The sequence below is a fragment of the Temnothorax longispinosus genome, chromosome 4 (assembly GCF_030848805.1).
Source record: "Temnothorax longispinosus isolate EJ_2023e chromosome 4, Tlon_JGU_v1, whole genome shotgun sequence".
Taxonomy (NCBI): Eukaryota; Metazoa; Arthropoda; class Insecta; order Hymenoptera; family Formicidae; genus Temnothorax; species Temnothorax longispinosus.
The window spans coordinates 21,802,844-21,826,528 of record NC_092361.1 but is presented as its reverse complement, the minus strand read 5'-3'; the positions used below and the strand labels follow the sequence as shown (position 1 = coordinate 21,826,528).

Here is a 23,685-nt window from a genome sequence, read left to right as displayed (position 1 = left end):
AACCTCCCGATGCTCCCGTACGCGCGAATGCTGCTCCCTGCGAGCTTCCTGAGGCGCGCGAGAATGATCTCTGTCCCCGGAAATATGCATGTGGGTCGATTGAAAAGCGAAGGTTCTTCGTGACAGATATTTCGAGTTAGTGAAGTAATATCGGAGCTTGTTTTCCGATTCATCGGGTTACGTCGGGTTTCCGATATTTAAACTATTTAAAGACACGGAAGAAAGTAATCAACGCGTTTTTTTTTTTTTTTATAAACTGGGACGTTATAATTACGGGACGGCAAAACGAGACGACATACGCGATTACTATAATTTGAAACAGGTGAACAGGTGAAACTGGCACCATGCGATACCTTGCAACTTCTTAATTTCCTTAATAAATACCATCCTGTTCCACATATCGTCTTCCTGCATTTTTTACCGGCTCCGAAATGACAGTATTCGCGTGTGCGCAATAATGTCGTTACGGTTGAAGGGTTCCGATTACCTCACGCACAATTATGTTTTACGCGATAGACGTCTACTACTCACGACTATGTACACGTTGCCAAGGTTAATGACCAAAGCGACTACGTCGAAACGACACAAGGGACTACTACAATTGACACGCTGCTCGGTAAATAGATTTAACTATACAACGGCGTTTGTTACCCGAGCGATCGTGGTATGCGATTACAATGCTCGGCCGTGAACGTGTTTAGCCAATTATTTGGCGTGGTCTTTTTTTTTTCTCATCTTCCTAGTCGAAGCGTCATCAAAACATGCTCGTTTCCTAGATATAAGCTGAAGCGAAAGAGACTCAAATTATATCGCGCGATTGATATTCAAATACGTTTCTAGTTTAACGGATTATTGACAAAATCGCCAATATCGTTTTTATTTTAATATTTCCAATATCGTCTAAAATAGCAATTATTTTTGCGGTTGAAAAATTTGGCAAAGTGTCGAACGTTTCGAGTTATCGCGAGATTGTTGAGTTTACTTTGATCTAGACTAAAGTGTTAATGTCACAAAGAGAGCCGGATGACTGACGCGCGACAATACAGACCGGTCAGCGTTAAAAGCGTCGAAATTTCGCGTAATCGAGTCATCATGCTCACCGCAATCGCGTCAGTCTTTCCGAAGCTCGGAAAAACTCGCTGTCGCTCGCTTCCGTCGCCGGAAGTCCAACCTCAATATCCGATTCTATGACGTTCAATATGACGTTCTTACCACGAGCTCGCAGTGCCACGAATTCCATATTCGTTACTGCCGAATTAATATCAGAGAGGAAGTCAGACGTCTCGTGCGAAACTCGTTAAAATTTCATGATTGAACGACTGATCCTGGAATATCATAGGTATTACTTTTCTGTCAGATGATTGTTAACACGGTGTCTTTTACTTGTCTACAATCATGACTTTTTTAGATGAAGCTGTAAATATCATGCGATTAAGAAATTTTAATATTATGTCATAAATGCTTATCAAAGAAATTTTTTTCCCCCCCAAGAAATGAATTGACATTCTCTCTTTAGAGAGCCGTATGGATGGGTTGTGAATCAAGAATCTTTTAGATATTTATTAAAGAGTAAGACAGAGAAAGAGCACGAGAGATTGTTTGAGAGCCTCTGCCGTACAGGTTCGCGTACAGTGGCTTCTTGGTTCTCGCGCGTTTCGCCGGGATACTTGAAGAGCATAATCCGAACCATCGCGCGAAGCGCAACGTTATTAATAAATCGAGAAAGATGCGCGAAACGGAACTGTTTTTTTCCGGATCACAAATTGCGCCGAGATTCGGGCGGAAGACCGGCGAGTAAAGAAAAAGGGAGAAATGTGCAGATATAATCTTCGACTGGTAACATTCATTTCTCAGGCCCTGTCCTGACATTCTGGCCTCGCCTTCTGGAGTCTTGTAACCGCCTTTGTAAATTTTTATAAGTCGCATGGTTATTTTTAGCGTCCGTGAATCAGATAAAAATTTAAGCAGGAATAATGGCGACCATATGTTAAACGTAAACAATAATAATTTAGTCCCTCGCGGGCATTTTAAAGACGTGGTGCATGTTGAGGGCTCGATTTCGTAAGTAATAGTACATGGTAAAATATACAGATTGGCGCACATAAAACCGCGGCCCCAGACAGTTTTTTACTGTATTTTGCGTTTGGGGCCGGTTTTATGCGCGCCACCCTGTACAAAGCGATGAGTCTCACACTTTGAAAAATATTGTGATATTTTATGGTGATAATATTGAATCAATCTCATTTTAGAAATAACAAATTACTAATTAGAAAACACAGGCTTTGGAAATTTAAATCTTTTTGCGCGTTAAACTTCTTATAATTGTTAGATACCAAGATTAAAAAGATATATATTAAAAATATTTAATTATGTTTTACAAACAGCAAAATCGGGAGAAAAGTTAGATTTCATAATTCTGATTAAAACGAGAAAAGAAGAAGAAACACATCTGATGAATAACTCTTGTTGTTTTCTAAATAGTCGATTTTATTAAATGGAACGACGTTTTCCTATCACCGGTTTTAGCCTTGCAGCAGTCGAAAGTGTAAAGAGGTTGTTGCAAAAGGAGAAGAGCGCAGAGGCAGAGCGTTTGCTCCTTTCGAAGATTCGCGTGAATCGCGACTTCTCCGTCCACTCGGCCGAAGGTCGCCCCGCGCGAGAGCCTTAACACATTTTCGATTACAATAAAGTTTGCGCTCGCATTACGACTCGAGCGGCGGATGGACGCTTGTTTATACGTTGATTAAGCCCAATCGATCTATATTGCCTCGCGTACACGTAGCTCGCGATGACTCGGCAAAGAGGAAGGAGGACGGAGTCGGAGACACGCGCGCATCGTGCTCACCGAAGGACCTCTCCTTTTCCAGACAAACGATCCACTTATCGGACCGATAGTCTCTTTCCGATTCTCTTGAGTCACGCGAGCCGGTCTGCCCGCGCGTGACTCATCTCGCGAGCGCAGAATCTAGGCCTGCCATAGATAAAAAGGAAAAAAAAGTAAATAGAAATTTGTACCCCAGGTGTTTTGTCGCGTTTTCTTCCAACTGTATTTTTTTTTTTTAAAGCAATTTTAGAGCGGTCGTTTCACGAGAATTTGACAGGCCGTCTTCTCTCGCGACTCTTGGATCTTCAACACTTAACTTTCACCGTGGTTTTAAATTCTATTACCTATGATGAAGAAAAAAATGTGCGAACTATTCTACGTAATAGTAAAATCTAAATAACATTGAACATTAAATTAATTCATTGTAGCACTTTGCACTCGACAGTCTTTATCGGTTCTTGTCGTGACCGTAATATTGTCGCAAACTAATCTTTGTCGGTCGCATAGAACACGCGATCGACGCAATTAAATTTTCGTGTTATCTGTCTGATTTTTTAACGGCCTTTAAGATCGAGTCGACGAGTCGTGTACATATAGCATGTCGATGTATAATAAGTACGCACATCTGAAACACACGTGTCTAATACTTTGTACAGCAAACTTTGATCAAGGTGAAATTGTAGTGAGTAAATAACATGGAAGTGTTGGTTAGCGAAATGGTGACAGGGGTAATTTGTATTCTTCGATGAATCTGGAGAGAGTTGGTGCCATTTTTAGAAGAGATAAAAACCTAATTTTGTAAGCTTTCGTTAAATTAAATTCTATAAATACTGTATAAGAGTGCTAATTTATAATTTGAAATTTTACTTCTTTTTGTCTTTTAAGAGGAGACAAGGAGCGCGGTTGGAGTTACAATTAATATTGAGGAAATCGGTCACTCTTATTCTAATTTAAACTGGAAAATTAATATACTTTAATAATAAATATATCTCTCTATATATAAATATATCTCTATATATATATATATATCTTTAATATCTTGCACCGATCAACCGACGAATCGCTCGTCTCGTTCAACTGCAATTCTGCATGCACAAATCTCGAGAGGATTTGACCTTTTTCAGCGTATCAGATTTCTTCTTAAATGTTACTTCTTCACCGTCGATCGCACGGCGTTTGTACAACGCAAAAGTGTATGTGTAAAAAAAAAAGTCTGTAAAACGAGAACACTCGCCTTACGGTACGACTGCATGCTATCGCATCGGCTGCATTATCGTCTTACTTTTGTTCACAGCCAGCACATTCCTGATCGTTTCGCATGCACAAGAGCAAATAAGCTCGCTTGTTTCGCCGACTCGCCACTACGGACATTTCAAACCATTCCGATCGGGGCGTTACTTCCCGAGTATATAGGGTGTCCCGCAGCTGCCGGGTTATTTTTTTAACGTTCATTAATTTCTTGATGAGCTTGGAGTCAACGATTCCTTGACGAACATTTCGCGAGTCTGTCGTATGTCGCCTCTCGATATTAAATATTTCTTGATCGATTTTAAATCCATCAAGAACTTGAAAAGTAATTATATAGCAGCGATATCAAAATTTAATTGATCAATCTGACATCTGAGAAATTTACTTACAAGTCCAAGTCTCCATTTTGAAGTCTTTGTTTCTTAAAACCGAAATCAAAATCGAATCGAATCCAATTAAAAAAGAAAAGAATAAAGAAAAGAGAAAGAATTGATTCCATTGTCTGTTAAGATTCGATTTCACTCGAGTGTGCGTTTATTCGCCGGTCGGTTTTGTCCTTCGTGTACCTGCCATTCGGTACACGGACGTGAGGGAATCGCGCGGGCCAAGGACGAACGCGCGACTCGATAGCACCACACCATGGTCGATTCTGATTCTAATGCTGAAAATTCTTTTATTTTCGGTGCTGACTTTTGGCGGCCGCCCACCTAGACTCCGAGCCCGGCATTAATCATAGTAAGTCAACGAAAGAAACAGAGGCCCCGGCTCAGGCGGCTGACGACGCCTGCGGCGCGAGGCTTTATATTATTTTCCCCGCTTATCCACCCCCTTTATACTAACAGACTGTTTTGAATTTTTTTTTATTTATCTTCAATGACGCACGTACCGAGAGAAAAGGAGAGATATTGGTATATATTACCGCAATAACGTCACACATTCACGTCTACGAAAAATAAGACACAATAAATTATATATAAATATACATAAAAATATATTGTACATATGTATATATTTATTTATATAATCTACTTTTAGAAGAAGAGATTTAAACGTGGTGAATTTGATAAGAAATTGTTGTCATATTGGATGTAAAAGAAAATGACATTTTGGAAAGAATTGCGAGATGAATGATTTGACGTTTAAATTTTTATTATTTCTCAGGAGAATAATATCAATATTACAATCGATTAAACTAATTTTTGTAATTTTTGTATATTACGATGCATTTTTATTATAATGCATCGATCTAAGTACTTTAATTATGTTAAGACATTTTTTGTATATATTCGCTTTGGTTGAACGGGATGGAAACGTGTCTCGCAGTTCTTTTGAAAGGTAATAGATGGATTAAAAAAAAATCTTCTTAAACGTAACATGTTAATAGGATAACGACCTCTCGGTACCTGCATGTGTTTCGCGCGTAGAGATATCATTGTATCGTATTGCATTACCCTCCTGTGAGAAATTAATCGTCGCAAAACTGTCGGAACTATCGGTGTTCTCGTGGCTAACGAAAGCTTCCCCTTTACCTCTTTTTACCTGCTGCTTGCGGATCCAGGGATCTGGGAGTGTAACGGAAAAGTTTGCGGTAATTAACGTGAGAAAGGGAGAAAAAAAGTGGGAGAAAACGATATTAACACTGGTGTGGTGTCGTGATAAGTGTCTTGCCTTACAGCTTGCTTTTGTCGTCGTTTATTGCCGTTTATTTCCTTTTTTTGTTTACCCTTGTGCTGCAGTTTAACAAGTCGCAAGTCTAATGCGCTTGTGTTAATCGTAATATGTTATTGTACATCGCTGAGCAAGGAAGCGTGAAAGATTTCGTTACCGCTTATGCTTATATAATTGATATAAAAATCTTCTATGTGTCACGAAACGACACGAATAATGTTCTGACGTTTGAAAGTAGAAATATAAATGTTCTATATTTGTACAGTAGATAATTTCTTTTACTTTCATGCCATAACTGCTTCAAGCATACTTTGATAAAGCTTAATTTGTTTTAGAAATCCTTCTAGAATGAAAATTTTCACGCTAGTCATGCTCCTTTAAGATAAATCGATCGAATTTGCGTTCTCGTGTTAAATAATCAACATCTCGAAATGACCAGTTAAGCTTCGTCTTTTTTTTTACATTTTTACATACATCTTCGATATTTATAGATAGCGAGCATTATAATTGTTTATCGCCGTTACTTATATCTTTCTTATTAGCTGTTGTACATATTTAGCGTTATTGTATATAGTTGACGTTAAATCACCAACGTTCTTGTGTTTCATATTTCTGACGAAATATTTTGAGTAAAAATTATATTTTTTAACTTATCTGCTATTTTAACAGAGATATTTTTTAAAATAGATTTTATTAGTGCCACAATTCAATATTTATTTTTGTATATTATCTATTAATATAACATGATATTTAATATTATTTATTATTACTTAATATTATTAGTGGAATAATATCTCATATATTTATTAGATACATTTTATGTATATAGACAATGCTTTCAACAATTTAACATTGTTATTTATGTTTGTTAATAAACTTTATTGCTTATCGTAATAATTTTTTCTATGTATAAATATTTGAAAAATCAGAAAAGAACTCATAGAAATGAATTCGTTGGTGTCATTTGCTTCGCATTGAAAAGAACAACGAGTTCTTTTATATCATTGCATTATTTCTTAATGTACGCAATAAGCCATTTACTTTGCTCATTTGCGCTATTTTTATCAATCTCGAAGAATGAATATTCTCGACAATGTATGTTATTAATTGTTGAAACTTTTTTTCATAGGGTGAGCTCGAGCAACAGCTTCTTCAGGCAAATCCAATTTTGGAAGCATTTGGTAATGCGAAGACCGTGAAGAATGATAATTCATCCCGTTTCGTAAGTTTAATAATTCTTAATTTTAATAATTCTATTAAAAAAATTAATTTCAAATGAAGCTAAAGTAATTGCATTAAAATACATATTGCTAATTTTGAGATGCAATGTGTTTTTTGTTTTAGCATGTTATTTCCCTATCCTATTGCAATTAATCGTGTTGTTTATATAATAATACGCATGTTGCAGGGTAAATTTATAAGAATAAATTTTGATGCATCCGGTTATATAGCCGGTGCAAACATCGAGACGTATCTTCTAGAGAAGTCGAGAGCCATTCGGCAAGCGAAAGATGAAAGGACCTTCCACATATTTTATCAGCTGTTGGCAGGCGCTTCAGTGGAACAAAAGAGTGAGTCAAGCGATGCCTAATACAAAGAATCTTCATACTTTTTAACTTATTGTGTTCAACTTTCGTAACTTGTGATGTTTGTCGATTTTTTCAGAGGAATTTATACTGGAAGATCCGAAGCACTATCCCTTCCTGTCGAATGGAGCTCTACCAGTTCCTGGTGTCGACGATTCCGCGGAATTCTTCTCCACGGTAAAGTCGATGCACATCATGGGCATGACCAACGAGGACTTCTCTTCTATCTTCCGTATCGTTTCCGCCGTGATGTTGTTTGGTTCGATGCAGTTCCGCCAGGAACGAAATTCTGATCAGGCGACGTTACCGGACAACACCGTGGCGCAGAAGATCTCGCATCTGTTGGGCCTAAGCGTGACCGAGATGACGAAAGCCTTCTTGAAGCCACGCATCAAGGTCGGCCGTGATTTCGTTACGAAGGCACAGACGAAGGAACAAGTGGAATTCGCCGTGGAGGCGATCTCAAAGGCCTGCTACGAGAGGATGTTCCGTTGGCTAGTGAATAGAATCAACAGGTCCCTTGATAGAACGAAGCGACAGGGTGCCAGCTTCATCGGCATATTGGATATGGCCGGTTTTGAGATATTCGAGCTGAATTCCTTCGAGCAGCTGTGTATTAATTACACAAATGAGAAGCTGCAACAATTGTTTAATCATACGATGTTTATTTTGGAGCAGGAGGAATATCAGCGTGAGGGAATTGAATGGAAGTTCATAGACTTCGGGCTGGATCTGCAGCCAACGATCGATCTAATCGACAAACCGATGGGCATTATGGCGCTTCTAGATGAGGAGTGTTGGTTCCCTAAAGCCACAGACAAGACATTCGTGGAAAAATTGGTTGGCGCTCACAGTGTCCATCCGAAGTTCATGAAGACTGATTTCCGCGGTGTGGCCGATTTCGCGATCATCCATTATGCCGGCAAAGTGGACTATTCTGCCGCTAAGTGGTTGATGAAGAACATGGATCCGTTGAATGAGAACGTCGTCAGTCTTCTACAAGCCTCGCAGGATCCGTTTGTGTGTCATATCTGGAAAGACGCTGAGATCGTCGGTATGGCCCAGCAAGCGCTTACAGACACGCAGTTCGGTGCGAGGACGAGGAAGGGCATGTTCAGGACTGTTTCACAACTGTATAAAGAACAGTTGGCCAAGCTGATGGTGACATTGCGCAATACGAATCCGAACTTCGTCAGATGTATTATTCCGAATCACGAGAAGAGAGCCGGCAAGATCGACGCTCCGCTTGTGCTAGATCAGCTGCGATGTAACGGCGTGTTGGAGGGTATCCGTATCTGCCGGCAAGGCTTTCCAAACAGAATTCCGTTCCAAGAATTCAGACAACGCTACGAATTGCTTACTCCGAATGCTATCCCCAAAGGATTTATGGACGGGAAGAAGGCTTGCGAAAAGATGGTATGTATCTTTATATTTGCGCATTTCGATTATATACGGATAATAAGAATGTATCGCTAAATAATAAACTTTTATTATAGATTCAAGCATTGGAGCTAGATCCGAATCTTTATCGTGTTGGACAATCGAAGATCTTTTTCCGTGCCGGAGTGTTGGCTCACTTGGAGGAGGAGAGGGACTACAAGATCACGGACATAATCGTCAATTTCCAGGCCTTTTGTCGCGGTTTCTTGGCCAGGCGAAATTATCAAAAACGTCTGCAGCAGCTTAACGCAATCCGTATCATTCAGAGAAACTGTGCGGCCTACCTGAAGTTGCGCAACTGGCAATGGTGGCGGTTGTACACCAAAGTGAAGCCTCTGCTGGAGGTTACCAAGCAAGAGGAGAAACTCACGCAGAAGGAAGATGAACTGAAGCAGGTTCGCGATAAGCTGGAGTTACAGCTGCACTCGGCTCAGGAATACGAGCGCAAATATCAACAGGCGATCGAAGAAAAGACTATGCTGGCTGAGCAATTGCAGGCGGAGGTCGAGCTTTGCGCGGAAGCCGAAGAGATGAGAGCCAGGTTGGCTGCGAGAAAGCAAGAGCTGGAGGAAATTTTGCACGATTTGGAAGCGCGTATTGAGGAGGAAGAAGAAAGAAGTGCCGCGTTGACCCAGGAGAAGAAGAAGTTACAGTTGAACATCAGTGATCTGGAAGAGCAACTAGAAGAGGAGGAAGCTGCTAGACAAAAACTGCAATTGGAAAAGGTCCAATGTGACGCAAAGATTAAGAAATTAGAGGAAGATCTCGCTCTTTCGGAAGATACCAATCAAAAATTACTGAAAGAGAAAAAGATTCTCGAGGAACGTGCCAATGATCTTTCACAAACTTTGGCCGAGGAAGAGGAGAAGGCAAAGCATTTGTCGAAATTGAAAGCTAAGCATGAAGCAACGATTGCCGATCTCGAGGAGAGGCTCCTCAGAGATCATCAGCAACGACAGGAGGTGGATAGATCCAAGAGGAAAGTTGAGACCGAGGTATCAGACTTGAAGGAGCAATTGGCCGAGAGGAAAACGCAAGTTGAGGAAATGCAGCTTCAACTTGGCAAACGCGAAGAAGAGCTCAATCAAGTCATGGCAAAAATGGATGAAGAAGGTGCCTCTAAAGCCCAGGCTCAAAAAGCGCTTAGAGAATTAGAATCACAATTAGCCGAACTTCAGGAAGATTTGGAAGCTGAAAAGGTGGCTAGGGGCAAAGCGGAGAAACAGAAGCGCGATTTGAATGAGGAACTCGAGGCGTTGAAAAACGAATTGCTCGATTCTCTAGATACTACCGCGGCTCAACAGGAGTTGAGAAGCAAACGAGAACAAGAACTCGCGACGTTGAAGAAGAATCTCGAAGAGGAAACATCGTTGCATGAAGCCACGCTCGCCGATATGCGTCACAAGCATACGCAAGAATTGACCGCTCTGAACGAACAGATGGACGCGTTGAAGAAAACGAAGGCGGTTCTAGAGAAGGCCAAAGGATCTCTAGAGGCCGAAAACGCCGATCTGGCTACAGAACTCAGATCGGTCAGCGCAAGCAGACAAGAGTCTGATCGTCGTCGTAAGCAAGCGGAGCAGCAGTTGGTGGAAATAAACGCAAAATTGGTCGAGGTAGAACGAAATAAACAAGAATTAGCCGAGAAAGTGACGAAACTGCAACAAGAGGCGGAAAGTGTGATGCAGCAATTAGAAACCGCCGAACTGAAAGCGTCTGCGGCATTGAAGGCGTCGGCCACCTGCGAATCCCAGTTTACCGAGCTTCAACAGCAATTGGAAGAAGAAACTCGGCAAAAACTGGCCCTTAGCTCGAAGTTGCGCGCGTTAGAAAGTGAGAAAGAGAGCTTGCATGATCAACTTGAGGAGGAAGAGGAAGCGAAACGTGCCTTGGACAAGCAAGTGCTGAGTCTGAATGTACAATTGGCCGAAGCCAAGAAACGTGCTGACGATGAAGCAGAGGCGGCCGCCGCTCTCGAGGAGGCCAGGAAACGTTGCACGAAGGACATTGAAGGTCTCCAGCGACAAGTTGAGGAGTTGCAGGCAGCCAACGACAAGTTAGACAAATCGAAGAAGAAAATCCAGGCGGAACTGGAGGACAGTATCATCGAGCTGGAGGTGCAGCGAGCGAAGGTACTCGAGTTGGAAAAGAAGCAGAAGAACTTCGACAAAGTACTGGCCGAGGAGAAGGCCGTGTCCGAGCAGTATGCGGAACAACGGGACGCCGCGGAGAGAGAAGCGCGCGAGAAGGAGACAAGGGTGTTATCATTGACTCGCGAATTGGACGAGCTTAATGAGAAAGTTGAGGAACTTGAACGGGGCCGTAGAGGCCTACAATCGGAACTGGACGAATTGGTTAATAACCAAGGTACCGCTGACAAGAATGTTCACGAGTTGGAGAAGGCAAAGCGTTCATTAGAGTCGCAGCTGCAAGAGCAGAAGTCGCAGGTAGAAGAATTGGAAGACGAGTTACAATTCACGGAAGATGCTAAGCTGCGATTGGAAGTAAACATGCAGGCGTTACGAGCTCAGTTCGAGCGTGATCTCCAGACCAAGGAAGAACAGGCGGAAGAGAAACGTCGGGGATTAGTGAAGCAGCTTCGTGACCTCGAGGCGGAGCTTGAAGATGAGAGAAAACAGCGTGCCGCGGCCATCGCAGCACGTAAAAAAATGGAGGCGGATTACAAGGACATCGAACAACAGTTGGAGATGCATAACAAGGTGAAGGAAGACGCGCTCAAACAACTGAAGAAACTTCAAGCTCAAATCAAGGATTGCACTAGAGAGACGGAGGAAGCCAGAGCTGCTAGAGATGAACTAGCGGCTGCCTCAAAGGAAACCGAGAGAAAAGTTAAGAGCTTAGAAGCTGATGTGTTGCAATTGACCGAGGACTTTGCCAGCAGCGAACGCGCCAGAAGAACCGCCGAGAATGAGAGGGATGAGCTGCAAGAAGAGGTCAATAACAACGCTAACAAAGGCACTCTGATGTTAGACGAGAAACGTAGACTGGAGGCAAGAATTGCCACTCTGGAGGAAGAACTGGAAGAGGAGCAGTCGAATGCCGAGATCGTGAATGATCGCGCCAGAAAAAGCCAGATGATGTACGAGCAGTGTGCAACGGACTTGGCGACTGAGCGATCCACCACGCAAAAGTTGGAATCGCACAAGATGTTGTTGGAGAGACAGAACAAGGAGCTCAAGGCCAAATTGACCGAACTGGAAACCGCGCAACGTGCCAAGACCAAGGCTACGATACAGCAACTGGAATCGAAGATCAACAATCTCGATGAGCAACTCGAGACCGAAGCCAAGGAGAGATTCGCCCAGCAGAAGATCAATCGCAAGCTGGAGAAGAAATTGAAAGAACTAAGCCTACAGTTGGAGGATGAGAGACGAAACTCCGATCAGTATAAAGAACAGGCGGAGAAAGTCAATGCCAGAATGAAGGCGTTGAAGAGACAATTGGACGAAGCGGAGGAGGAGATCAGTAGGCATAAGACCATGAAGCGGAAAGCCCAGAGAGAGATGGACGACATGATAGAATCTCACGAAGAGCTCACGCGAGAATTGACGCATCTAAAGAATAAATTAAGGTAATTTCATCTTTATTCTCTCTCACATACACGTACATATAAATATGGAAGCGATAAAAATATCGTTTAAATATCAAAAGGTCTTGAAAATATTGAAAGGTATCGGAGGTAAAGAGTTTTAATTCGGAGGATATTAAATAACGAGAGGATACTATTCCTTTGGATGATTTACATATGTATTATTTTATGTTGCACTTTTTAGGCCATACGTATCTGTAACCTTAGGCGAACGTAATGAGGCAGTATTAAAGTAGTGTTTTATCTTTGAAGGAAGTGATCAACTTCTGACATGACATGTGTAGGTGTCAAGAGAGAAAAAACGATTGGTATCCTACCTGAGAGAGTTTTTTGCTAGGAAACAATCCCATTAGTGTCCCCAGTGTGCTACAGTGAGTTAAACGAGCTCTTTTGGTTAATTTGAAACCGCTAACCCTGAAAATAATAATGCCAACTTGGACTGCTACCTTGTGTGATAATGACATACTTCAACCCCCGGCATCCCCTTGTATGCAGTTGTTTGTGAATGTGTTTTTTTTTCTTTCCCCATATGTTTTGATTATTTGATTTGCAGTACGCACTATCGGTCGATAGTTTGACAATGCAACTGTCTAGAAAATCGACTTCTCCGGTTTAATATATATAACAGTATTCTCATTTAAAACCCCTTACTTGCTATTAGCCATCACAAAGATTTAAATATAAATTTATGTAGGTATAATCCGTATATTTTTCATTGATAATACATAGACAAATTTTTTACTTGTTTCACAGTATTATTATTTGATATCTAATGTTGAGTACTTAAATATAACATTAAACTTCAATAGGGGATTGTTTAATCCGAACGAAGAGAAAAATATATTTAAACTACTGACTGATAGTGTATATAATTTTTTTCGTATTATTTATGCACATATCTTTCAACAATGAGACACATCGCCTAATTAATGTAATCTGATCTGTTTAAAGGCGCGGTGGTCCTCCGATAAGTCTGAGCTCCACGAGGCTGAAACGCGGTTCCGTACAAACCGGCGGCTCGGGTGACGATTCGACGACGCAGGACGAGAGCATCGACGGCGAGGAGAATGCCAATTGAGTATCGGAGTCAGCCCAATGTGCTCTCGAACCTCTGTGAATTATGTACATACGTGCGTCGAGAGGGTGTTGGCTTTTTTTTTGTTCGATTCGGCGCGTCACGCGGACTAAACTGATGTCTCGTGTCGCGAGTACGAGACCAGCTCCACAATTAAAATCAAAAGTCGTTTCGACAATGTCCCATGGCGTTTCCGGCCTTAAGATTATCGCTCGTCTCGAGAGAATTCGATTAACCGATAAGGTGCCGACGATCCGAAAGAAAGAGCCAAGAGAGGCGAAGCAGCGAAAAAGATAACGAGAATAATCGAATAGAGGACTTTTGATACATTTTATATAGAATGAACGCAAACGTTGACCGCATTTTACATATATGTGTAAGGAAAGGAGGGTGTGAGAGAAAGAGAGCGAGAGAGAGAGAGAGAGTGAGAAAAGGTAAAATAAAATTTGGAAAAGGAAACTCTTAATCATGAATAAATTTATTGGAGACTTATTTAATGAAACTTAAATCGCGTAAAAATAAATCTCTCGTACGAAAAATTCGCGCGAGGGAGCATTTCACTTTGACGCAGTCCCCCGCTTGATTTCCTCGAGCTGTCGGGCCAATCCGAGACTCGCGAGATCCAACGGTGTCTTGCGCTCCCGGTTGGTGATCGTCAAGTCCGCGCCGTGCGCCGTCAGCAGTTTTGCTTCTTCCACGCGGTTCTCCTCGCAAGCGAGATGCAACGGCGTGTTACCATACGCGTCTCTCTGATCTGAGAAACGAGACAGCATGAAACGTAATGCGCGAAATTGCGTGTCGATGGGAGAGCGAGCGAACCTTTGTACTTCTCTAAGTTATAATCGGAAATATTTATATATAGATATATATATATATATATAGATTATATTTGATATTTTATATATTATTATACTGTAATAAGAGAGCTGCATTTCAATAACCCACACACAGAGAGAGGGAGGGAGAGAGAGAGACACACACACAGACACTCCGCTTACCGATGTTCAATTTCTTCCCGCACTCCATGAGGAGCTCGACGATGCCGGTGTTGCCCTTCGAGGCGGATCTGTGAAGAGGCGTGGCACCCCGTTTGTCCGCGATGTTCACGTCCGCATCCTTCTCGAGCAACGCCACGCAGATGGACTTCCAGTTCTTAGACGCGGCGTACTGCAACGCCGAGTGACCGTCGACCGTCGTCGCGTTCACGTTCGCGCCTTCGGTCAGCAGCGTGTTAACGACCTTCTCGCGGCCGGCGGACGCCGCCAGGATCAGCGGAGTCATGTTTGTCTGCATGATTTAGACGCGCGATTTAACGTTTGATTTCGTACGAGGATTTAGCCGACGCAACGAACGGGATGAAAGTCTCGCGGTGATTATGCGACGTGCGTTACGCATGTGTGTGTGTATGTGTGTGTGCGTGCGTGTGTGAGAGAGAGAGAGAGAAAGAGAACAGGATATAAAAACAAATGTAACGTAACGTGCGATGCATTTTGGACGCATTTTCGCTTTATACTTTATTTTCTTATATAAGTTTTTTTTTCTTATAAATGATCTTTGGAAAAATTATAATATAATTATACGTCCTCAAGTGTTGTATATTATTAAGATCTCCATCTTTCTCTCGATAGGCTTCTCGGAACGAGGGATGGAATAGCTCGATGGAATAATGTAAGATTCCGCTTGATATCATGTTAAAGTTAACTCAAGCTATTATTCGTTAGATTTTTTTCAAATTATGATTTAAAGGACGTTTTAAGTAAGTAGGTCTACGATTAATTGAAATTCAACTGTACCGCTGACTGCTACTAACAATAGATAACGTATTTTGAAGTATTTTTATAAAGAACGAGATATTTTTCAGGAAAAAGGAATGTACATGATTGTACTATTTATTTGTGTTACCAGTATATGGTCTGTGTAGAATCTCGTTTGAAGCTACGAGAGCTTAACGGCCAGTGCGTAGCACGCAAGAATTATAATTTTCTTGAAAGGATAGATGATATTTTGAGATACAAAAATAAAGCTGACCTGAACATAAGCGCGTTTCGCGTAATACTCACACATAATCCCGGAGAGAATTTAAAAAATACCTCAGAAACAGATTTAAAAATAATGAATCTTTAAGTATAACTATGAATTGTAATTAGACAATAATACGGCTCGGCAACGGTTTCAACCATCGTGGATCGATATAATTTCAGACGATAACAGCATTTTTAATTAATAGTATGGTAAAGAGATACTGTTGTAACGCATTTAATACATCCGAAAAGTTAATATACATTGTAGCAACTTTTTTAGGAGAATATATGTAAGAATTCACCATCTTGTTTAAGTCATCTCGTTTAAATTTTCGTGCAATCCATAAAATCTCATTGAAATTTCAACGAACCGCTGACAGCCGGCTATTTTTGCATCATTTTAAATTTACGCCGAAAATTAATTTATTAGAAATCCGGCATGTATGTTGCGTTCGTTGCGTCGCGTCGCTCTGAATTCGGAATTGTCGCATACGAAATTACCGCGTCGCGATTACATCTTGAAACAGGCATGTTTTTTGAGATATAAAGAAAAAATGAAGGAAAGAACTGAAATTTCGAGAAAACTCAATTAAAACGAGGAAAAATCTGTTCCGACTGGCGAGAGATTCGGTCGTCGGTCGCGCTTCGCGCGATCGTACCGTCGAGATTTCATTGCGCGCAACGGCTCATGATGACGCGCGTAAAATGCAATTGGATAATTTACTTTATGCATATGATTATATTATGCAAATTTATCTGATCGACCCTAATATTCCCGTAAACACGCACTCGTTTGCAGCAACCGATCGGAGATTTTTTCCGAAATTTTAAAAGGAAAGCTATAAATCTGTTAAACATTATTGACCCCGTAGATGAGGGCTTTGATCAGTTTCTTTACTCGTCTGTTATAATGCTATCACTATTATGCGCAATATTACACATTTGTAATTAAATTCTTTCCATCTTTCCTCTCATTCTCTTTATATCTAATTTCATATACCCATGTCGTTTCAAGTGCAAAAAGTGTAACGTAGTGCTGCTACGAAGAGCACATCTCCCGTTTGTTTACATCACGCTACTAATTGGCATTGCGATGCGTGGCGATTTCTTACGTCGTCGGTGGGATCCACCGGTACGTCGAGGGACAGCAAATGCCTGACCAGGTCGTCGTGGCCGCCCAGCGCCGCCCAGTGTATCAACATTCGGCCGTTCTGCAAGGAGAGAATGCGTGATATAACCTCAAAACGGACGAGCACGAAAGCGGCGCGGATACTAACGCTGTCCGTTTGCGTCTTCAGCCTCTCGTTCTCGCTCAGCAGGATCTTCACTGCCGCGGTTCTGCCGCGATACGCCAGATCGTACGCCGTCGGCTCTTGCTGCAACATTTTTGCGGCTTTCGAGGTTTTCACTGATAGATCGACGAGATCTTGACGCTCCGAAATGTTGTTGCGCGTTGTTTTGAACGCGCGCGCAGGAATCAGGAATTGCTCGACGCTATTTTGTCAACAATCTTGACTTGTCACGATTCTTTTTAGTCACAACGCATCACGCATCACAATTACGCGCGTGATAACGAAGTTCATACATCGATGGGACGAACATGAAAGTGCACAATGCACATCACAACACCTCCCTATAGTAAATGCTCACGCATCATGGCTGGCTCAAGGCTGGTGTGTTGACAAGAGAATCATGGACATATGTATATATGTACATATATGTATTCCTATTTATATGGAGAGAATTCGCAATGAAGCTTTCGAGATAGCAATAAAATATTTGAAACTATCGATAACTTTATGTTGATATTTTTACATACAAAATAAAAAAATCATGATTTTATTTATTAGGAAATATCGGTTGTTAGTTGATATTTTACGAGACAAAATGGACAGCATAAACAATTTATTGTTACATTTAGTTATTGTAAAAATAATTATTATCCTCCAAATTATCTTTTAGTTATTGTTAAATCTTGTTGAATTGTTTAGGATTTATTTGACAACTTAATAATAACCATCAATCAATGCGAAGGATGACATAAGGAAAGATGCGTTTAATTCTGGGGTGATTTTTACGGCTCCTAGCAGCGAGAAAATGAGATCGGTCACAGCAGATTCCTTTATTGATCGAGAATCCCTTATTATATATTTTTTTAATAAATTGAACATATCTATACATATACACAATGATTTAGTACTAATAAATAGAACAATTAACAATATTCAATAATTATTAACAGTGACTTCTAATTGAGGTAAAAAACATTCCAGGTGATCATTCATGCAAGATAAAAACGTGATTATCTCCAGGTTAATATAAAGAACAATAAAGAAACGCTTGGTTTTGTGAAAAATTTATTATATAACCTTACAATCAATATTCGAGGTAGCAAACACTTATTTGGTGCTCGTGAAACAAATTGCATACACAACAAAAAACACGTATAATTCAAAAGATTATCATTGAAAGTAAAACAGTTCCATGAAGTTTAATATTTGTAACACTAGCGAAATCTTCACTGGAATTTATGTAGTAACATCTTTAATTAATAATAGTAAATGAAATTCGTATAAATCTCACAAGATTAAAAATCTTAACTGTACCTTAAACCTGAACGTCACACCTTCGTGTTACGTATCTTAATATTTGTATTTGAAATTCATCCTTACCATGTATCGTACTTTTACCTGAGCCACATCATATACGATGTATTCATTGTATAACAATGCCGAATTTTTGTTAATATTGGCAGGTATTCCCTTTCCATAGGGCACTTCAACGCCGTCCTCGGTCTTGTAGACGGTTTGTGGATCGGGTTGCGTCTGACCACGACCGAGCGTCGAGTGCTTCCCTTTCGGTAGCTTCTCGATGTAGTCCGCTTGATACCTCTCGTACATATTACCCAGGGCAACCTCGCAAAGCAGCAACAAACCGGTCGGACTGTTGCTGTGGGTGCAGCAGTAATTCGCGGACTTCGACACCATGTCGGCGAAATATATACCCTTGCCGAACATGTAACCGGTAACGGGCGCTTCCGGCGGTGCGATACGCAAACCCTGAGACAGTATTCCCGCGTAATTCGTAGTCCTGGACCCGTGCCAGAGCAGCTTTCTGTTGGGCAATTTCTTGAAGGGCTTGAATCTTTGTTCTTCGCCCTGTCTCTTGACGACGAACACATCCTCGATCTCGAGAGCGTACTGCGTATGAGTAGCCGCGTGAGTATTCTGGACGTATTGCTCGATCATCTTGAACTCTTCGCTGGTCTTGTCCAACACGTCGATGTCCGTCTTCAACTGCTTGTAATGACCGTCGAGCGGATTCTCCTTCTCATCGGTCTTGTCACACAAAAGATTGTACGCGATCTCCATCTCGAGCAGCGCATCCAGCATGTCGCATTTGCTCTGAATCTCTTCCGACGTTTCGAGAATTTTCGGTCCGGAAATCCCAAAGTTGTGCGGTATCAGTGTATAGAATCTGTTGGAAGCATCGATCAATACAGTGCGGTCTATATTAGCCTTCTTCAGTATCTCTTGCAATTCCGTTAGAACGGCATAAGCTTTCTCAATTTGTTTCTTGGACAATTTCCCGAGCGGCATCTTGTCCATGTCTATCTCGAACTCCAGGAGAACTTTCTTCATCTCGGCTACGTCGAAAATAAGGCGCATCAGATCCTGAATCGGTTTCTGCAAGTTGCTCTTGATGTCCGAATCTAGAGAAGCAACCTCCTGATCTCCATGATCTATGTCAATTGGATACATAAATTTCGCCATCTTAACAAAATTCTCTCTATTCTTCCACTGATTGCCCGTCTTTTCCTCGTACAACGATTCAAACTGTTCTATACACTCTTCCAAAGACATTCCCTCCAACTTTTTACCGCCAATTGTGGTGCCGATCCGGCCCCAACTTCTAAACAAGTGATACCTCTCTTGATTGTCGTGTTTCAGAATTTGCAACTTGTAGTAACTGTTTTTCTTCGACTGGATGTCCGTTAGACCCAACGTCACGGTGTATTTGTCTTTGCCTCTTTGATAAACGTGCGCATAATTTTCTAAACCGCTATCGGGATCAACAGCTCCACCGCCTTTTACCTTTACCTTCACTTTACCAGAACTCGACTTCTCAAACCTGCTCTTACTCTTGGAGGCAGTAGATTTTGCGATGACGTTACCAAGTCTAGCAGCAATGTCGCCACCCCAGCTAGAAATGGTTTTCTTTTTTAGGAGCATGATGGGAGCATCTGTGTACTCCTTCGCTTCTTCTATAAAATCTTCCGTTATTACTTGAATGTCGTGCGATTTAACATCCTCCATTCTTTTAGTCATCTTTTTCACTTCATTTTCATTCGAAATTGCAGCGGCCAATTCTTGATGGATTTTTGTTACAACAGTACCACCTAATAATTGAATTTCTTTTTTCAATTCCTCTTTATCTTTCTGTGTACGACCTATTATAACAAACTGCATGTTCTTCAAAGGACGTGGTTTTCCTTGTACTTTCGGACCATCTGTTTCATCTCCCTCCTTCTTAATAGAACTCGACGATGACGGCACTGTTAGTTTAAACACTCGTTTTTGTACCTTAGACTTGTATGACCTAAGAACAAATGACGAGTATTAATAAATCATATTTATATCATATTTATCAATGTTGAAACAAAGAAATGTGTAGAATTAATTCGTTTAAGTTTCACATTGTCTAACGAGAGAACTTACCTAACTGGGAAATCATCCTTCAAATCACTTGGTATTTCGCACTTTTTTCTTTTCGGATCTTGCGTAACATATTCGCATTTAGTCCATTCTGTTGCATTACCAGTGCATTTATAACCCAAACCAGAGTTGTATATAAATTGTCCTCCACATTTTGGACAGGGTTGTAGAGCTCCAAAATACAGTATATCAGATAAAAGACTTAGTATCTAGAAATAAAATCCGAATAAAGTGATATAATAAATGTCATATAATGAACAGATTTATGATACACAATTTGAAGAAAAATATTTATTGGATGGTACAATACAAATATATATATATATATATATATATATATATATAATAAAGCACTTACGTTTGATAGCCCAGTTGGAATCTCCTGATCATTTAGTTCCAATATCTCAATCATGTCTTTTTTATCAAGTGTTGATATTTGATCCTTTATAGCGTATAATTTTTCATTTTGCTTTTTCATCAACTTTTCCTCCTCGGCGTCTTCCGGCTCGTCCTTAACCTTTTTAGGAGGCGGTGGTATGTCGCCCTCAGTCATTTTGGGCAGTGCAGCCTTGAGACTTTCACGATCTTCCTTCGAGAGTTCTTTGGCACCTGGAAGCTCGTCTCCCCTCCCGTAATATCCCATTTCCGGTCTTAATTTTGCAAAGCACTCCACGTGATGCCATCTGTCCAAACCGCCAAACCTCCTAGCTTCCTCGCTCTCATAATCCTTCTTTGATATTCTCGTTTCGCCCTTTATTATCTTTTCCTCGCATCCTCTACAGGTGGATTTACTAGACTTGGCGTATTCAACTCTGAAGTCTCCAGAACCGCCAGCACCTTTTGTCCTTTTCCTCCCCTTCGCTGCAGGAGGCGCGTTAAGAGATTTCTCTGCGTATAACAAATATAAGAAGTAGCTGAGGTAACAAAATAAATTAATTAAAATTATAGTTCCTGTTCAAGTCGTATACAAACCGAGGTTCTTCCGAATAATATCTTGGTCTTCGTTGCGAATCTCATCGAAACAAGCTATGTCACTGGTAGACTTTGGTCTTTGTTTTGAGAAGAAGCATTTGGTGTGATACCATTTGGGTATCTTCCCATCATGAACGGGGCTCTAAAAATATAAACAATATTTCTAATATTTTGGAAGTACAGTTTAAAAAGTCGGAACATCTCTTGATACAAAGCGTGACTTATACAAGTATAATTACAAGTACATTTATTTAGATTGTTGTCTAAAACGAGTAATAAAGAACGAAAATACAATGTTGAATTGTAAGGAAAGGAACATTTTATTAGCTTTCCAGGTAACATAACGGGAAACATGTGTTTATATGTTTTTTAAATAACCTGAGCCGAATAAGGAAACGGTTGCAGAGAGAAAGCAACTGCATGCAAATGTTTGAATAATTCAACGTATGTTGTGATAGCGATAACATCGCGCGGGTGACGCAGTTATCCGGACCGACACCGTCGCGCGCGTTATCATGACCCAGGATCGATAGTTCGATGATAACGCCGATGACACCGGCCCGCGTGCAATCACGTTCACGTATCGTGAACCGTAGCTCGCCGTCAGTCGCGAGGATAATTATTTCGGATACGACGCGGGCTTCTCCGTCGCAAAATTCAACGTCATACCTGAACGATGGCGGCGAGCCTCAGGCTAGCCTTGCAGATGGACTGTTTGCATAATTGACACTTAGACCGGTCGCTCTTCGCGTACTCCACCAGATACGGCAGATCGTCGTTCATCTCGCCGAAACGCCCGTCAACCTCGGATCGCCGTGAAAACAATGGGAAACGAAGCGGCTCCTCTCCTCGCGCGCGCAAGACGGACAATGCCGGCACAATATGTTGACATGTGGCGCTGACACCGGTCACGTTCGAAAATATATAGGTAACGGCAGGTTTTGAACGCACGCTCATCGACGCCACGTCACTTCCGGGATCACTCGGCGTTTCCGGTCGGCTGCGTCGCGTCTCGATATTCGTGCATCATGACCGATAATTAGAACTGCAAAAATCGAAACGAAAATTTTGTTTCGACGAATTCTAATCTTATCTACTGGCTGCTACTCATTTTTTATCTCTTGTATATTTAATCCTTTATAAAAATATGAAATAGGTATCAAAGAGTTTTAATTCGCAATGCATGAAAGTTTCAAGTCGTTTTAAATTTTAATTAATTTATTTTAAAAAATCTTTAAAAATTTTAGGAACTTTTTAGAATTTAATTAAGAATTGCGTTAATTAAAATTAAATTAAATTAAATAAAAATTTTTCTTAAATTTTAATTAAGATTTATAAAAATTTAACATTAAAAGAAAATAAAATTTGTCATTTTAACGGAGAAAGATGCGTGCACACGCATACAGCATACATAAATATATAAAATTTGAAATAATGTTTTTGATTGTAATCTATTGAAAAATAGATGGTATCAGAAAATTAATGGCGCACGTTGGCGATTTAGCATTTTTTAAAAATAATGAAAGATAAAAATACTTACGATATATACGAAATGTAACAAAAAAAAAATGCCTCCTGTGAGGTTTGAACTCACGACCCCTGGTTTACGAGACCAGTGCTCTACCACTGAGCTAAAGAGGCTTCAGATTAGTGTCCGCTTAGAAAGCCATAAACCGTTTCTTGGTCTAATAACAAGAATTGTAATAAAAATAACTTTTACAAAAATAATTTTACATAAAGATGCAAAATTGAATTTTTAATTCCTCTTCGACGTATTTGTTTGTATATCCATTTATCGTGCCATATAAAAAACGAATAATTTTTTTATCTAATTTTTTTACTTTTTCTTTGTATATCTCTATGATGAAAATTAAATTAGTATTTAGCGGTTATAACAGAAGATTAGCAACAATTAAATTTTGTTATGAAAGAGTATGTTTCGTGAAATTATTAGGCGTAGTGTATATAGAGGTGCGATAAAAATGAAAGAGCTCGCATCGTTAAATGGAAATTTAAAAATTGATTTAAGGCGGAAAGAATTATCATGGAACAAATGGAAGATGATGTTTCTTCAATGAACCTGATGGATCCGGGCTCCGTGAAGTTCGAGTCTTTCCAGGAGCTTCTAGATCACGATTCCGAGCGATAAATCCACGTAGATTTCAGACAGCCCGAATCTAAAAGTTTCCGAATCAAGATTATCGAGTTTAGCGCCGGACATGTTTCGCGCGAAATGCAATCTCCAGGGATTTTCCTCAAGGCCTGGACGACGCGCGACAAAGATAAAGCACCGGAAGACGATAAAAAAGCTATCGCTCGCGAGGCGGAAACCGTGTTCCCGCCCTACGACGAAGTACAAGCTCCAGATGGAAAGATGAATCCGGGCCGGCTCCATTTTCGTTCTCGCCGCGCTTAATGGCGCAAACTCGAGCAATTTTCTTCTTTCGTCGGAATCCTCCTCTCGCGTAGCGAGATCGCGTATTGTGATTATCGTGTAAATAAGCGGTGCGCGAAGCCGGAAATATT

At 40.7% G+C, this 23,685-nt stretch overlaps 3 protein-coding genes and 1 non-coding gene across 7 annotated transcripts in view; 1 reads left to right on the top strand and 3 right to left on the bottom strand.

Annotated features, from left to right (window-relative positions):
- Zip (myosin heavy chain 10) overlaps positions 1–15,039 on the top strand; it is a 31,469-nt gene extending 16,430 nt beyond the window's left edge. Inside the window, exons 4-11 of one of the 4 annotated variants that reach the window (XM_071775803.1) lie at positions 4,784–4,807; positions 5,631–5,660; positions 6,870–6,962; positions 7,149–7,311; positions 7,406–8,742; positions 8,823–12,358; positions 12,561–12,656; positions 13,328–13,468. In XM_071775803.1, the coding sequence (XP_071631904.1) occupies positions 4,784–4,807; positions 5,631–5,660; positions 6,870–6,962; positions 7,149–7,311; positions 7,406–8,742; positions 8,823–12,358; positions 12,561–12,612 (5,235 nt within the window). In that variant the 3' untranslated portion in view covers positions 12,613–12,656; positions 13,328–13,468. Of the gene's footprint in view, positions 1–4,783; positions 4,808–5,630; positions 5,661–6,869; positions 6,963–7,148; positions 7,312–7,405; positions 8,743–8,822; positions 12,359–12,560; positions 12,657–13,327 lie in introns of all 4 variants that reach the window. The other 3 variants (XM_071775800.1, XM_071775801.1, XM_071775802.1) reach the window with 3 other exon arrangements.
- Positions 13,914–17,134, bottom strand: LOC139811546 (uncharacterized). The gene is made up of 4 exons (XM_071775808.1): positions 16,750–17,134; positions 16,585–16,683; positions 14,450–14,738; positions 13,914–14,205 (listed from the first exon to the last, which is right to left on the bottom strand). Exons 1-4 carry the CDS (start codon positions 16,855–16,857, stop codon positions 14,009–14,011), a joined length of 693 nt encoding a protein of 230 aa, XP_071631909.1. The 5' UTR covers positions 16,858–17,134; the 3' UTR covers positions 13,914–14,008.
- Positions 17,135–17,811: 677 nt separating this feature from the next.
- On the bottom strand, positions 17,812–22,066 carry Parp1 (Poly-(ADP-ribose) polymerase). The gene is made up of 5 exons (XM_071775804.1): positions 21,829–22,066; positions 21,160–21,301; positions 20,546–21,075; positions 20,191–20,396; positions 17,812–20,071 (listed from the first exon to the last, which is right to left on the bottom strand). The coding sequence occupies exons 1-5, from the start codon at positions 21,940–21,942 to the stop codon at positions 18,115–18,117; spliced, it is 2,949 nt and encodes a 982-aa protein (XP_071631905.1). The 5' UTR covers positions 21,943–22,066; the 3' UTR covers positions 17,812–18,114.
- A 662-nt stretch (positions 22,067–22,728) lies between these two features.
- On the bottom strand, positions 22,729–22,800 carry Trnat-cgu (transfer RNA threonine (anticodon CGU)). Its single transcript has one exon. It is a non-coding gene; the product is annotated as a tRNA-Thr (tRNA).
- Between the last annotated feature and the right edge of the window lie 885 nt (positions 22,801–23,685).

Coding starts and splice junctions, on each gene's coding strand:
- LOC139811546 (XM_071775808.1), bottom strand. CDS start 16,857: ATGTTGCAGCAAGAGCCGACGGCGTACGATCTGGCGTATCGCGGCAGA. Junction 14,739..16,584: donor CGGTGGATCCCACCGACGAC/GTAAGAAATCGC, acceptor TAAATCATGCAG/ACAAACATGACTCCGCTGAT. Junction 14,206..14,449: donor CGGGAAGAAATTGAACATCG/GTAAGCGGAGTG, acceptor CTCGTTTCTCAG/ATCAGAGAGACGCGTATGGT.
- Parp1 (XM_071775804.1), bottom strand. CDS start 21,942: ATGAACGACGATCTGCCGTATCTGGTGGAGTACGCGAAGAGCGACCGG. Junction 21,302..21,828: donor GGCTCGCCGCCATCGTTCAG/GTATGACGTTGA, acceptor TTATATTTTTAG/AGCCCCGTTCATGATGGGAA. Junction 20,072..20,190: donor AAGGATGATTTCCCAGTTAG/GTAAGTTCTCTC, acceptor ATTTGTTCTTAG/GTCATACAAGTCTAAGGTAC.